This window comes from Plecotus auritus, assembly GCF_963455305.1.
Source record: "Plecotus auritus genome assembly, chromosome: 1".
NCBI lineage: Eukaryota > Metazoa > Chordata > Mammalia > Chiroptera > Vespertilionidae > Plecotus > Plecotus auritus.
Genome location: NC_137770.1, coordinates 38,445,448 through 38,458,766, shown reverse-complemented (window position 1 = coordinate 38,458,766; position 13,319 = coordinate 38,445,448). Strand labels below are relative to the sequence as shown.

The following is a 13,319-nucleotide window of genomic DNA, read 5'->3' as shown; positions in this document are numbered from 1 at the left end:
TTAGAAGTATTCACTGCTTTAAGTTTAAAGAGATATTAAAATAATGCCATGGCCATATGGTTATTGATTAAGCAAAGTTACTAAACAGGTAATAATGTTTTACCGTATATATAAAGGGAAAACATTTTAGCCAAAGGTTAATCTTTTTTTTTCTTTGACTTTGAAAGCCCAAGTTGAATCTATGTGACAACTCTTGGATCAAATGTAATAACTGAAGCATGAGGGAATATTTTTTATTATAACTATCAACCTTGCCACCCACCCCCCCAAAAAAAGAACTTCTCTCTTGTTCTATATTCTCAGCTTAATTTAAGTTATGGATTTAAGACATGATACATTTGCCTTACTTTGCATACCCGTAAGATAATACAATACTTTATATGATAATAAGAACCAAACTGTAATCAGGAATGTTAAAGTGGTTAAAGATTATGAAAGTTTAATGCACCGTGATGTACTGCTTTTAAAATGGTTGACACTCTTCCCTCTTTGAAACTTGTTGTACTTGACAATGGAGCCTCCTTGTGGGGAATTCGCAGTTTTTCAGGCTTTCATATTGCAGCTGAAATGCTCTTTGGATTTCCCTCCTTCCACAAAGTGAGCACAGGGAGTGCTATTGAGAAAGGCTGCACTTCCTGTGGACCCCGGCCATCCAGAAGCAAGCAGGCACTCAGTGAGCACAGGAAGTGGTGAGCTCACTGCCTTTCATTTGTCTCTCACAGCTAAAGGTAAGACAGGATTTAACATTTTTCCCCCAGTTAAATTGATCATTAGGTCCTCTGGAGAGAGAACAAGTTGACTGTCAGTTGTTTACTTTTAAACTGGCCCATGCAGAGAACATACGACATTCGGCAGATGCATGGTTTACCTTCATGTAGTGGAGATATTGCTCTACGTTGGACCAGAGGGCATGTTCCTCTCAGAGGAGAGGTGCCTTCTTCAGCAAGGCCGCTGCTTTGGGAGAGCGATGCTAGCTGGCAGGACCAGCCAGCTCCCCTCTGTGGATGAACGTGGTAACAACTGTTAGCAGCTGGTGGCTGCGCTTTCGTAACCAGTGCACAGGGAGGTCCAGCCGCAGGAGGAGCAGCCAGGACCCAGGGAGCAGTGAGATGGCGAGAGTATCTTCTCCTCACACCTGTGTGCAGAGGCTAAAACAGGGCACTGGTATAAAGTACCTGAGTCCTTGCCCTAACCGGTTTGGCTCAGTGGATAGAGCGTCGGCCTGCAGACTGAAAGGTCCCAGGTTCGATTCCGGTCAAGGGCATGTACCTTGTTTGTGGGCACATCCCCAGTAGGAGGTGTGCAGGAGGCAGCTGATCGATGTTTCTAACTCTCTATCCCTCTCTCTTCCTCTCTGTAAAAAATCAATAAAATACATTATAAAAAAATAAAAAAATAAAGTACCTGAGTCCTTGGTATATTTTGTTAATCATAATATGACAATATGATTTAAAAATAAAATTTAAGAATAGCTTACACCCTAAGTAAATTTTTTCCAGGATTTTTTTAAACTACTTAGACACACAACTTAGAAGTGTTCCTATGGTGGTATATTTTCAAGGGCCCAGGCCAGTAACTCAGGCCTTAGTCAGAGGCTCTGGGGCCCAAAGGCCTGAAAAAGCCAAGGGCCCATTGCAATAAACACATAAATGATTTCACTTCATCCAAGGCAAAATGGAAGGACTTGCCCCTCTCTCCTTCAACCTGGACCCCTCAAGGTGCTCTTTTGTGGTTTGTCTTTATCATTCATTTTTTTAAAAGTAACGTATGCTTATTGCAGAAATATAATGGGATAAATTATTCACAACTGAATAGTACCTATAACTATATAGTTTGATTAAAAATATTATTTGGTAGTAATAATATTGTAGATATCTTTTCAGATTTATTTCAATGCAAGTATGTTTTCCAAAAATGACATCACTCTAAATATACTATTTTATAATGGAATTTTTACTTTAATAGAATATTATTCATATATAAAATTTCATATCTGTAAATAAAGATTTCATAAGAAAAACCAGCCTATATTGCCCATTTACTCTATGCAGACATAATGCTGAGTGCTTTGTATGCATTTGCGTTATATAAATTACTCATTTTTCTGCCTAGGGCTATTTTTCACACTTTGACATTGGGAGGTGGAGCCCAAGTAAAGAAAGGTGGTCTTGCCACGCTGGGAATGTAGAGATCAGAGTTGGAGGCAGCTGAAGTGACTGGAATTTGTGGAGCAGAGTACCAAAGAAAAGGAAGTTATGTGACGGAGACAAGTCTGCATGGCGCTTCCCCCATAGATGTTTGGAACAAAGTTAGGCTTCACAAGTGTAGAATAAATTGCATGGGGCCTAGGACGGAGGGCCTAGTCCAGGACTGGGAGGTGAACAGAGAGATACCTGAAATGACATCGGACTGGATGATGTTGGAGTTAAAGTCCAATCGGAGTGGAGAGAGTTCGCTGAGCACCTCAGGCATTCATTGAAGACAACAGAAAGAATCTACCTTGGGAACGAAAATTATGCCCTCAAAGAACCACATCCAAAGACTAAGGACAAAACTACAGGACATAGTTAGTATAGCCCCAGCATGCTGCACTGAGGTTAAGCACCTACCCTACGAATGGGGGCAAGGTGGAAGAAGAGAACTGCCAACCTCCTGGCTGTCATCACCTGGGATTTAGCCTCTACCACTTGTACCTGGATAGGTGAGACATTCCCATGGCTTGCCCCTCCCAGGGAGAGACCACCGTCCCTGACTGGGAGCTGGGGAAAGAGGGAGCCCTGTTCCCTGGGCTGTACTCCCCTGAAGGGCAGTTTCCGGCACACTGAGCTGGGAGCAGGGAGAGAGAAGGTTCTAAATCAAATTCCACAGGTTCTCGCTGTTCTTACGGAATCATAGTCGACTTCCTTGAATGAATATTTCTTCATCTGCTTCATGCTCTTGGGACAATTTCCAGGGACTTCAGATGGTTGCCTTTTAAATAATTTTCACCAGTTGTACTTGTTGGGGAGTGGGTCCACAGAGCTCCTCGCTGCCATGCCATAAACAGAACACCCAATGTATACTTTATACATAGCTTTGATTTATTGACCTAACAATGCTAAAATGTTCCAAATAATCAAAAATACTAAAAACAATTTTTAAAAAACAGCCTGAGACAGCATCGTGGGTGTTGCCACTGAGATGGAGTAATAATCTTTCTGTGCCCAAAGAAGAGCTCTAAAGTGGTCTAACATTAGAGCTGGGCCCTCTTGGGCTGAGTGGGGATCATCACAAGTGCGCTGTGGATGTGACTGGAGACGCAATGCCTGTACAGATGGGTGACCACCAAAGACTGAGGCTCACCAATGCCTTGGTGCTAAATATGCCCTAAATCCTGGATGCTGGGATCTTATGTTTCTGCCATCTGGCAGAAGACGAGGTTAGGGAAAGAGGAGTTACATAAAAATGACTTCCTTGCACCATGAAAATCATGGACTCGGCTTTAGATCAGCAGCAAATGTGTAGGCAGAAGTCAGCATGGCTGTTCCCCATAGATCTTTGGAACAAAGTTAGGCTGCACACACGTGTGGAATAAATTGCATGAGGCCTAGGACGGAGGGGCTACTGCAGGACTGGGAGATGAACAGAGAGAGGGAGAGAAAAGGCGTAGAGGAATAGGAGAGGCCTTTCCCCCGCCCCTAATAAGTGATAGCTTAGAGCAGTGGTCGGCAAACTCATTGGTCAACAGAGCGGCAAACCGCAGCTCGAGAGCCGCATGTGTTTGCCGACCACTGGCTTAGAGCATGCTTAAGTGGCTGAGGATGTGGAGAACGAAAATTATTAGTAGCATGAGATTCCAGAGGCTAGAGAGGGGACTGGTTTCTTTACTATTGGAAAGGTAGAGATCAGAAATCCAGTTTAGTTTGTTACCTTTGGGGGTTAAAATATAAATGTATATGTATCTGTCTATTTCTTTGGTGATATAGGAGGGATGTTCATCCTCCAACAGGGGAGAGTCGTTAAAAGTTTGAGGGGAGAAAGTTTGTAGAAACTTACAGTGGGCAGAGAGTGAGCTGACAAGCACAGAGGTTCAGACGGCTGAGCAGGGGAGAGGGCCCTGGTGAGGTTATGGATTCTAGGTGCAGAGGGACTATTGATCTGTCTGTAATTTTCTCCAGCTGTGCTCAGCTGCCCTGGAGCAGAATAGAGAAGATTGGTGATTGGGATCATTCAGGCCTGGGATTATACCTGTAAGTGATTGCTAAGAATCTCTTCCTGTAGTTTTTAAACACACATCTTATATAGCTGCTCTCCAGATTAAACAAATCCTCTCTTTTAAATGTTATGCTGCCCATTTCCCCTCCCTTTGATAATTGTTTTTAACGTCTCTGGCTCTTTTCCAAATTTCCCATTGTCTTTTACAAATGAGATGGACTGCACAATGCAGTGATTAAGACAGACTTCTGGCACCAGTCTGTTAGGTACCAATCTTATGTCTAGCATTACCTCCTGTGTGAACTTAGGCAAATCACATAGCACCTCAGTGCCTCAGTTTTCTCATCTGTAAAATAGGTGGAATGATCACAATAGTATCCCCCTTCAGAGGGTTGCTTTGAAGATTAAATGAGCTAATGTATGTACTATGCTGAATATGACTTGTTGCTGTTATTTTTTTTAAATATATTTTGATTTTTTACAGAGAGGAAGGAAGAGGGATAGAGAGTCAGAAACATCAATGAGAGAGAAACATTGATCAGCTGCCTCCTGTACACGCGCCACTGGGGGTGTGCCTGCAACCAAGGTACATGCCCTTGACCGGAATCAAACCTGGGACCCTTCAGTCTGCAGGCCAATGCTCCATCAACTGAACCAAACTGGTCAGGGCTGTTGCTGTTATTTTCATTGAAATGAAATATCTGAGCTGGGAGCAGACTGAGATATGAAAGATTACATTCTGGCTTTTTTTTTTTTTTTTTTGTATTATGCTGTATTTAACACTTCCCAATATTTCACACCTTTCTTTCCCCTTTTCCCACAAAGGCCCTAAAATCATGCACTCAGTCAGCATGAGGAAAAGCCCAAGTCTTAAATTTATTGGAGAGTCATTCTTCCTCTGTCTTTTATTCAAGGCATTCATTTTTGTCTCTAAATATTTACAACTGGACCAGGTTGGTAGTTGGCCTTTACCTACATGTCTTTTGCTTCCAAATCCATCTCCTTTAATAACCACGTTTAAAAAGGCTGCACCTCTTCTTCCCCATAGGTAAAGTAAAGAGTCCTGATTATGGACAATTTTTTAAAAGTACAAGGTCCTTAATTAAGCTGTTAAGCCTTCTTAAGGCAGGTACTATGATTCCTATCTTTTAGTAGCCTTTGTACTCAGAAGTTGCCCTTCTGAGTACAAAGTAGGAAATACAAACAGTAGATTGAGGATGATGATAGTACCACAACTTCTCATCCTTAGTTTCCCTTACCATTGACCTTTGTGAGGACCACAGAGGGTAGAGAAGGGAACATAGGGCTCTGAGCCCAGAAAGATTGTGCTTCAAATTCTAGTTCTATCACTGACTAGTTGTATAGCCTCGCATTAAACAAACAAATACATAGCACTCTAGGTTGTCCAGTAACTTACTAACAAGTTTCTCTTTTTAAAAAAATATATTTTTATTTATTTCAGAGAGGAAGGGAGAGGGAGAGAGATAGAAACATCAATGATGAGAGAGAATCATTGATTGACTGCCTCCTGCACGCCCCCTGCTGGGGTTTGAGGAACCCAGGACCCTTCAGTTCACAGGCCGGCACTTCTATCCAATGAGCCAAACTGGATGGGGATCTTTTTCCCTCTTATTCTTGCTAACCATAACTCTTAGAGCCATTAACACCTGGTCTCTTCCCCAAGCCATTTCTTTACTAAAACTTCCTACCACTCCCTACCAAGAGTTAGGGTGGGAATTTCTTTTCTGTCTTAAAGTCCTTCATGCCACCAGCTTCTCACTTCCAATATCTCAGATGTTCCCTTCATTCACCAGAAAGGTTTATTCCATTTCATGTTTGTTTATTATATGTGTTTATGAAATACCTTCCTTTGATTCTTTGTCCTAGACAATACCCTATTTTGCAACATGCTCACCTCCTTCTCCCAAGGTTTCTCTTTTTCTGACCTTTATTCACAGTTGCCTAATTCCTAGTCTGTGATACTTTTCATAACTAGAAGTTTTTTTTTAATCATTTCTAATGACTTCCATTTTCTCACAATGCCAAAAATGCACAACTTTTTTGCCTTTAACAGGAAGTACTACTAGTATAGATATCTGTTAAATGTTTGTTTGGCTTCATAAAGTCTGTATATGTTTTATAACAAGTACTGAAGGGAAAAGATTAGCTCATCTACTTTGTGCTACGCTGAGTGTAGCAAGATATATACAGATAATTTATAAACTTCTGATTATGCTGATGCCTGGAGAAGAAGAAAAATTAAAACATCATTAGCTCTGACATGAATATACACTGAGTGGCCAGATTATTATGATCTCTGAACGCATAATAATCTGGCCACTCAGTCTATATCCTATATAATAAAAGGCTAATATGCAAATTGTCCCCTTAACCACGTGTTTGATCAGCAGGCAGGCCGGCCAACCGCCCATGTCCCCTCCCCCTGGCCAGGCTGGCCGGACCCCATCCATGCATGAATTCATGCACCAGGCCTCTAACATATATACTGTAATATATATATACTGTATATATACACTGAGTGGCCAGATTATTATGCATTCAGAGATCATAATAATCTGGCCATTCAGTGTATATTTCCATTTTTTATTACAAAGTAATGACATCACTCACCTATCACACAAAAACTTAAACACAATAAACATCTTTAAACATTTTATAAGAAGAAAGGTGATTATTTCACATTAAAACCTTTATATGATAGCTGATGTTTCATGTGTAGTTTAAAGTACTTATTCAGTTAAGGCTATGAAATATTGAAGACAAGAGAGGCAGGATAGAGGAAAGAAAGGAGAAAACACAAAAAAATCATAAAACTAGAGGCCCATTGCACGAAGAGATTTGTGCAACAGGCCTTCCTTCCCTTGGCTTCCAGCACCGGTTTTCCTCCGGCACCTGGAACCCAGGCCTTCGCTCTGGCCGGTGTCTGCCGCCTTTGCTACAGACTCTGGCCAGAGTCTGCTGCCTTCGTCTTGGCTGCAGACTCCAGCTGGAGTCTGCCACCTTTGCTACAGACTCTGGCCAGAGTCTGCCATCTTCGTCTTTGCTGCAGACTCTGGCTGGAGTCTGCCATCTTTGTCTTTGCTGCGGGGCCGGAGTGCCGCTCCCATAGATCCCCTCGCCCGCCCCCCACCCTCCCTCTCATAACAGGCATCCTGCCTTGCCCAGCCACTCTGCGCCTGGAGCAGCTGGGCGCCATCTTTCTCCTTCTAATTTGCATAATCCCTCCTGATTGGGTTGTGGGCATGGCAGAGTGATGGTTAATTTGCATGTTTCTCTTTTATTGGTGTACATTCTGAGTCAATGGCATTTAATGAAATTTTATACACACAAATCCTGAAATGTGCTTTTGAATTTTTTTAAAGCATCTTTGTTTTACACATTTCTAAAGATATCTTTAGCTTGATTGAAGTACCTCTCTGACATGCCTAAGTTATTTAGACCCTATTACATTATATAATAATTCCACACTTGGTCTCCCTTTCTAATAAAGACTACATTATTTTAGGAAACTCATATCTATAAAGCAATGATCCATTAAAAAAAAGCAACACACAAATGTACCCAAACTCCCAAATGTAAGAGCATATGCTCATCTTAGAAAATTCTACATTTATTTTAGAAATGGGGCCACTTCTCAAAATATTTGTAGAATTCCTTTTAGAAAACATCATCAGTTAAAAACCACACAGGAAAGTGAAATCGTGTTACTTTATAGAGCTTTTATTTTAATATATATGACATTACTCACCTGATTCAATCAACTTGACTTCAAATTACATTTTTTGGCTGCATCCAAAAATCAATTTACCCCCAAAAGACAAAGATTTTCTACTACGAACGTTATTTTTTTAAAGTGTGAAAGCATTCTGAGAGCAGCATCACCCAATGTATTAGAAACGAAAGTAGCAGGTTAGAGTGAGGGTAGATAAAGCCTCAGAGCTAGTCAGGGCAGATAATTTTGGGGGTAGGATGAGAAACATAACTTTCTAATTATAATTTTAGAATACTTTTTAAAACAGCCACATTTCTTTATTTTCATACTTCAGGTGGATGAATTTTATGGTAATAAACCACCTTTTTAAAATCCTACAGTTTTACATGGGATATGAATTTTAAATTTCCCACAAAGATTTTAGAGGGATGGAGGTGAAGTAGACCAAAGGGTGTAAGGATAAGAATTTTCCACTCCCAACCTAAGCACCCAAAGCATGTGTCAGAGTAGCAAGTTCTAGAAATCTGAAATTTTGTTGAATGCTGGTGATTTAGAGGGTTTGGTAAGCAATTCTGAGGGTCTCTGTTCTTTCTTGAAACTATGTGTTTGAACAAATACTGATTGCATTCAATGATTTTGTTTCACAGTGTGATTCCTGTAATACGAGCTTTTCAGTAATTGTGAATTTTATTTAGTCATTTTTGGCACTTACAGTTCACAATGCTTGGTTGTGTGGTTTCAGATTATTTTAATTTTTGCATTTTACATTCCTTTTGGCACTTTTGAAGGTGACATTGTCTTGTATGTTGTTTGGGGAAGTGGTAGGCCTCCCAATCTGTATCTTTTTTAAATGTCTGGCTTTAAGAAAAACACACTTCTCCCCAGAATCCTGCATTAAACGAAGCAGGTAAAAAACTACCTTCATAAGCTGTGCACCCCAACTCTGCTTAGAGGCTGGTATCCCTGGCTTCAGATGGAGGCTGTTTGGCCCGTGCTGTCACAGGTTCCGGTGGCCCTTCCCGGCAGAAAAGTACAACTGGAGTTTTACGAGCCCACAAGGCCATGTCCCCAGCCACCCCGCCGGTCGGATTGGAAGAGGTCATCCTGCTGCAGGCCCCTAGCCGGTCGGCATACTGGTTTCTGGCCTGCGGGTCCGGGCCCTGGTCGGGCAGGGAAACGTCCACATTCCTAGTCCGGTAACCCTCTTCCCGACTGCGCCCTAGCAGCATGGATATGTTGGGGTTGCGAATGGCATAGATGACAGGGTTGATGGCCCCATTGGCCCAAGTCAGCCAGACAGCCACCACGTTGAGGAGCGAGGGGGCCTGCGTGGCCTGGGCCTGACGGGCAGCAGCCAGCAGCACCAGGAAGCAGTAGGGTCCCCAGCAGCAGATGACGAAGACGATCATGACTAGTACGGTGGTGGCGGTGCGCACCTCGCTGAAGAAGCGCAGCACGCGCGCGTAGGTGGTCACGGGCCGCACGCGCACACCCGACAGGCGCACAGCCTTGCAGATGTGATAGTGGCAGAAGCACATGAGCAGGAAAGGCAGCAGGTAGCAGGCGACCACGAGCCCCACGCTGTAGGCCGCGCCCAGCTGCGCGGGGTCCGGGGACATGCTGTAGAGGCAGCCGTGGAAGCTCTGCGCCGCGGGGGGCGCGTGGAGCAGCTCCCAGGGCAGGGAGCAGCTCAGAGCCAGCAGCCAGGCCCCCGCCAGCAGCTGCAGCGCGCGCCGGCGCCCGATCTTCTCCCGGGGCGGCCGCACGATGGCGCAGTAGCGGTCCAGCGAGATGAGGGCCACGCTGAGCGTGGAGACGATGCCAAAGCACGAACTGAAGAAGCGGCTGGCGGTGCAGAAGCCGTGCCAGGGCCCGGCGGCGGCGGCGGCAGCGGCGGCGGGCGCTGAGCCCCCGGGCGGCGTGAAGAGGTCTAGGAAGGCGGCAGGCAGGCAGAGCAGGGCCGTGAGCAGATCCGACAAGGACAGGGACAGGATGAAGGCGTTGGTGACGGTGCGGAGCTGCCGGTGCTTCACGATCACCCCCATCACGGCGCAGTTGCCCAGGCTAGACAGCAGGAAGATGAGCAGGAGGACCAGCGCCTGGGCCGCCACGGCCGCCCCGTGCGTTAGCAGCTGCGCCGCCTCGGGGCGCATCGGCGGCCTCTCCGCCGCCCCCGCCGCCCCCGCCGCCCCAGGCCAGCCGAGGCCGCCGCCAGCCGTGGCGCCAGTGATGTCGCCCTCGCTCCCGTCGCTCCGGTTCCCCAGCGCCGCGGCCGCCGCGGTAGCCACGGTGCTGAAGGAGAGCACGGCCGCCGCCGTCTCCGCGGAGGAAGGCCCGCCAGGTGTGCCGGCCGCGGAGGGGGCGCCGGGGTGTGGGCTGCCCAACAAGGCCATGCACACTGGCTCCATGGGGCCCCGCGGCGGCCGCGGGTCTGTTCATCCCGCACCAGGGGAGGCGGCCGCGAGCTGGAGGGTGTCTCGGGCCAGGGCGAGAGGCCGCTGCCGGGAGTGGGGCTGGGCCGGAGGGGTGGTGGTCGCCGCGGACCCTGCGGAGCCTTTGACGTGGGTTCCAGGCGTTGCCGAGGGAACCGCCTGTTTACGCAGGAGCGCGGGGCGGGACACCGGCCAAGTGCTTCCGAAAAGCCGGCGCACTTCACTTCCCCGCGCGGTGCCTCGGCCCGGGGTCCGGGCTTCAGAGTGCCAAAAGGACCGCCGCAGGGACCTCTGTCTGGCCAGATAAAGCGGAGTGGCCCTCCTGTAAATGACCAAATACAACAAGGGTTCATTCTCGTTCTTTTCTTGGATTCGATGTCCTGGCAAGGCCTTCGCGGGGGATGCTTTGCCTCCCTGTGGGTGTTTCCGGCATATGCAGGTAGGGAAGGAATCAAGAACCTTAAGTGAAAGCTGTCCAAATCCGGAAATTTTAAACGAGGGGGCAGGATAGGTTAATCCAGGTGTTCTCAACCTTGAGCGTCTAACAGAATCACCTGGACTTCTTGCTGAAACTAAGTGAGTCGGCCCAACCCCAGGTTTCGGATTCAGTGGGTCTGGGGTCCTGTTCTAGAATTTTGTATCTCTAGCAAGTTCCCAGGTGGGGACGTTGCTGGTCTGATGGCCACACTTTGGGAACCACTGATGTACTGTGCTTATGAAATGCCAGATTCACTGGTTGACTCCCAGGATTACTGAGGACAGGCCTATGAATCTAAACCCCACAGGTGACTGATACAGGTGCTCTGAGGAGCTAGGATATGGATTTTGGGGGCAGGATGTCACCTTGCTTTAAAGAGCCTGGGACCCAGAATCATGCATAATTGGCTCTCTCGCGTGTTGTGGGAAAGGGAGAGTGTTCCTTCTCTGTGGCCTGGCCTTCCTCAGTTCTCTGGAATGTGATGTGTTTTGAGTGTAAGACGCTGCCAACTAGGCAGTCGCCACAGATGCAGCTCCAGGTGTGGGGTGGGGAGATACAGGAACAGAGCCTGCAGGCCCAGGGAAGGTGCATCTCAAGCTTCTGGGCATGGCTACTAATGGGGGGAAGTGTGATCAGCTCTCAGATTCTCTAAGGCTGTGGTTTGTAAAGCAGCAGCATCAGTCTGACCTGGGAACGTGTCAGAAATGCAGATGCTCAGGCCCAGCCTCCACTCTGAATCTGAAATTCTAAGGTGGGGTCCAGCAACATGCCTTGCAAGTGATTCTGATACACAACCAAGTTTTGAGAAACAGTGCTGTAAAAAAATGATTGGTACATGTGCAGGTCTTAGAATCCATGATATGAGTGCCTTGGTTGCTTATTTCAGTGATGGAAAATATCCTACTGGAAATTAACGGCATAACTAGTTCATTTAAGGTGGTAACTAAGACTGGGTTTCTCAGCCTCAGCATTATTGACATTTTGAGACAAATAATTCTTAGTTGTGAGGGCTACCCTATGCATTACAGATGTTTAGCATTATCTCCAGCCTCTATCCATGATACCCTTGTAGTGACAACTAAAAATGATGTCTCTAGATATTGGCAAATGTCCTCCAGGGACTGGGGGGGGGGGGGGGGGTGATCAACCCAGCTGAGAACCACTGAATTAAGACAAAAATATAATAGATTAATTTATAAAATCTCTGTGCTAAGTTTTCAGAAACAACAAGTAAGATAAGGATTCCAGCTGGAAGAATCTTACAGCCTTAGCTAGGTACACACAAATATATTGCAATGTGGAAAGTGTTGTTAAAGATATACAAATGAAATTCTATGGAGGTGACTAACTCTTCCTAGGGAAGGTGATGAAGAATGAAGACTTCGCAGAAGAAGTGACATTGGACTCTCAAAAAAAAAAAAGAAAGAAGGAAAGGAAGGAAGGAAATGGAGGGAGGGAGGGAGGGAGGGAGGGAGGGAGGGAGGATGGATCAGGCATAGTTCAGAAAGATAAGAGTGACCTCACACTCTCCTGGTTTCCCACCTTCCTTGTTTGCCTCAGTGTCCTCAGCTAGTTCATCCTCCCTCACCTACCTTTAAATGCTAGAATCCAAGGGCAGCTCTGGACTTCTTCCCCCATCTCACCCACAGCCACAGCTTTCAAAACTACATACTCACACCTCTAAATTATGTCCCTAGCTCCAAACCATATATCTTGCTACTTGGCAATGACCCTTGATGTGCAAAAGCACCTCAAATGTAAGGTGACCAAAATGGAATTCGTGATCTTTCCTAAAAACCTTAGTCCTCAATATTTTGAATCCAAAAAAAGTGGCACCACCTTCCACCTCATTTTCTAGGCAAAAACTTAGGGTTCTTTCTAGATAAATTTTCTCTTTCTCATCACCAACCCATGTCCAATCACCAAAACCTGGGAATTTTACTTGTTAAATCCATTCACTTCCTCCATCACTCCATCGTCCACCATCCTCTCTTTGGACTATTGCTGACACCTCCTAACTGGGTCTCCCCACATCCAGCCCCTACTCCACATTGTAGGCAGAATGCTTTTTTAAAACAAAATAATTTGATCATGCACTTATTTAAACACTCTATTGGCTTTCTCCATTTAATATAGGATAAGGACCCCAATCCTTAATGTTTACTGCATGATTTCACATCTGTTTCCTCTCTAGTCTCATTTTGGGCCACTTCTTTTTTGCTCCACTCTAACCACACTGGCCTTTTGTGAGGTCCTTAGGGCAGTGGTCGGCAAACTGCGGCTCGCGAGCCACATGCGGCTCTTTGGCCCCTTGAGTGTAGCTCTTCCACAAAATACCACGGCCTGGGCAAGTCTATTTTGAAGAAGTGGCGTTAGAAGAAGTTTAAGTTTAAAAAATTTGGCTCTCAAAAGAAATTTCAATCGTTGTACTGTTGATATTTGCCTCTGTTGACTAATGAGTTTGCCGACCACTGCCTTAGGG

The 13,319-nt window shown here is 45.6% G+C and overlaps 2 protein-coding genes across 3 annotated transcripts in view; one reads left to right on the top strand and one right to left on the bottom strand.

Moving 5' to 3' along the window:
* Window positions 1–7,914: 7,914 nt before the first annotated feature.
* On the bottom strand, window positions 7,915–10,347 carry GPR135 (G protein-coupled receptor 135). Its single transcript, XM_080645315.1, has one exon. The coding sequence runs from the start codon at window positions 10,333–10,335 to the stop codon at window positions 8,875–8,877; it is 1,461 nt and encodes a 486-aa protein (XP_080501441.1). The 5' UTR covers window positions 10,336–10,347; the 3' UTR covers window positions 7,915–8,874.
* JKAMP (JNK1/MAPK8 associated membrane protein) overlaps window positions 10,155–13,319 on the top strand; it is a 32,456-nt gene continuing 29,291 nt past the window's right edge. Inside the window, exon 1 of one of the 2 annotated variants that reach the window (XM_080645339.1) lies at window positions 10,155–10,268. Coding sequence is in view for 1 of the 2 variants with exons in the window: in XM_080645334.1 (XP_080501460.1) it covers window positions 10,761–10,798 (38 nt within the window). In the remaining variant the exon portion in view is untranslated. Of the gene's footprint in view, window positions 10,269–10,645; window positions 10,799–13,319 lie in introns of those variants that run through there. The other variant, XM_080645334.1, reaches the window with a different exon arrangement.

What these genes read in the sequence shown, in the direction of transcription:
- GPR135 (XM_080645315.1), bottom strand. Translation starts at nt 10,335, where the DNA reads ATGGAGCCAGTGTGCATGGCCTTGTTGGGCAGCCCACACCCCGGCGCC.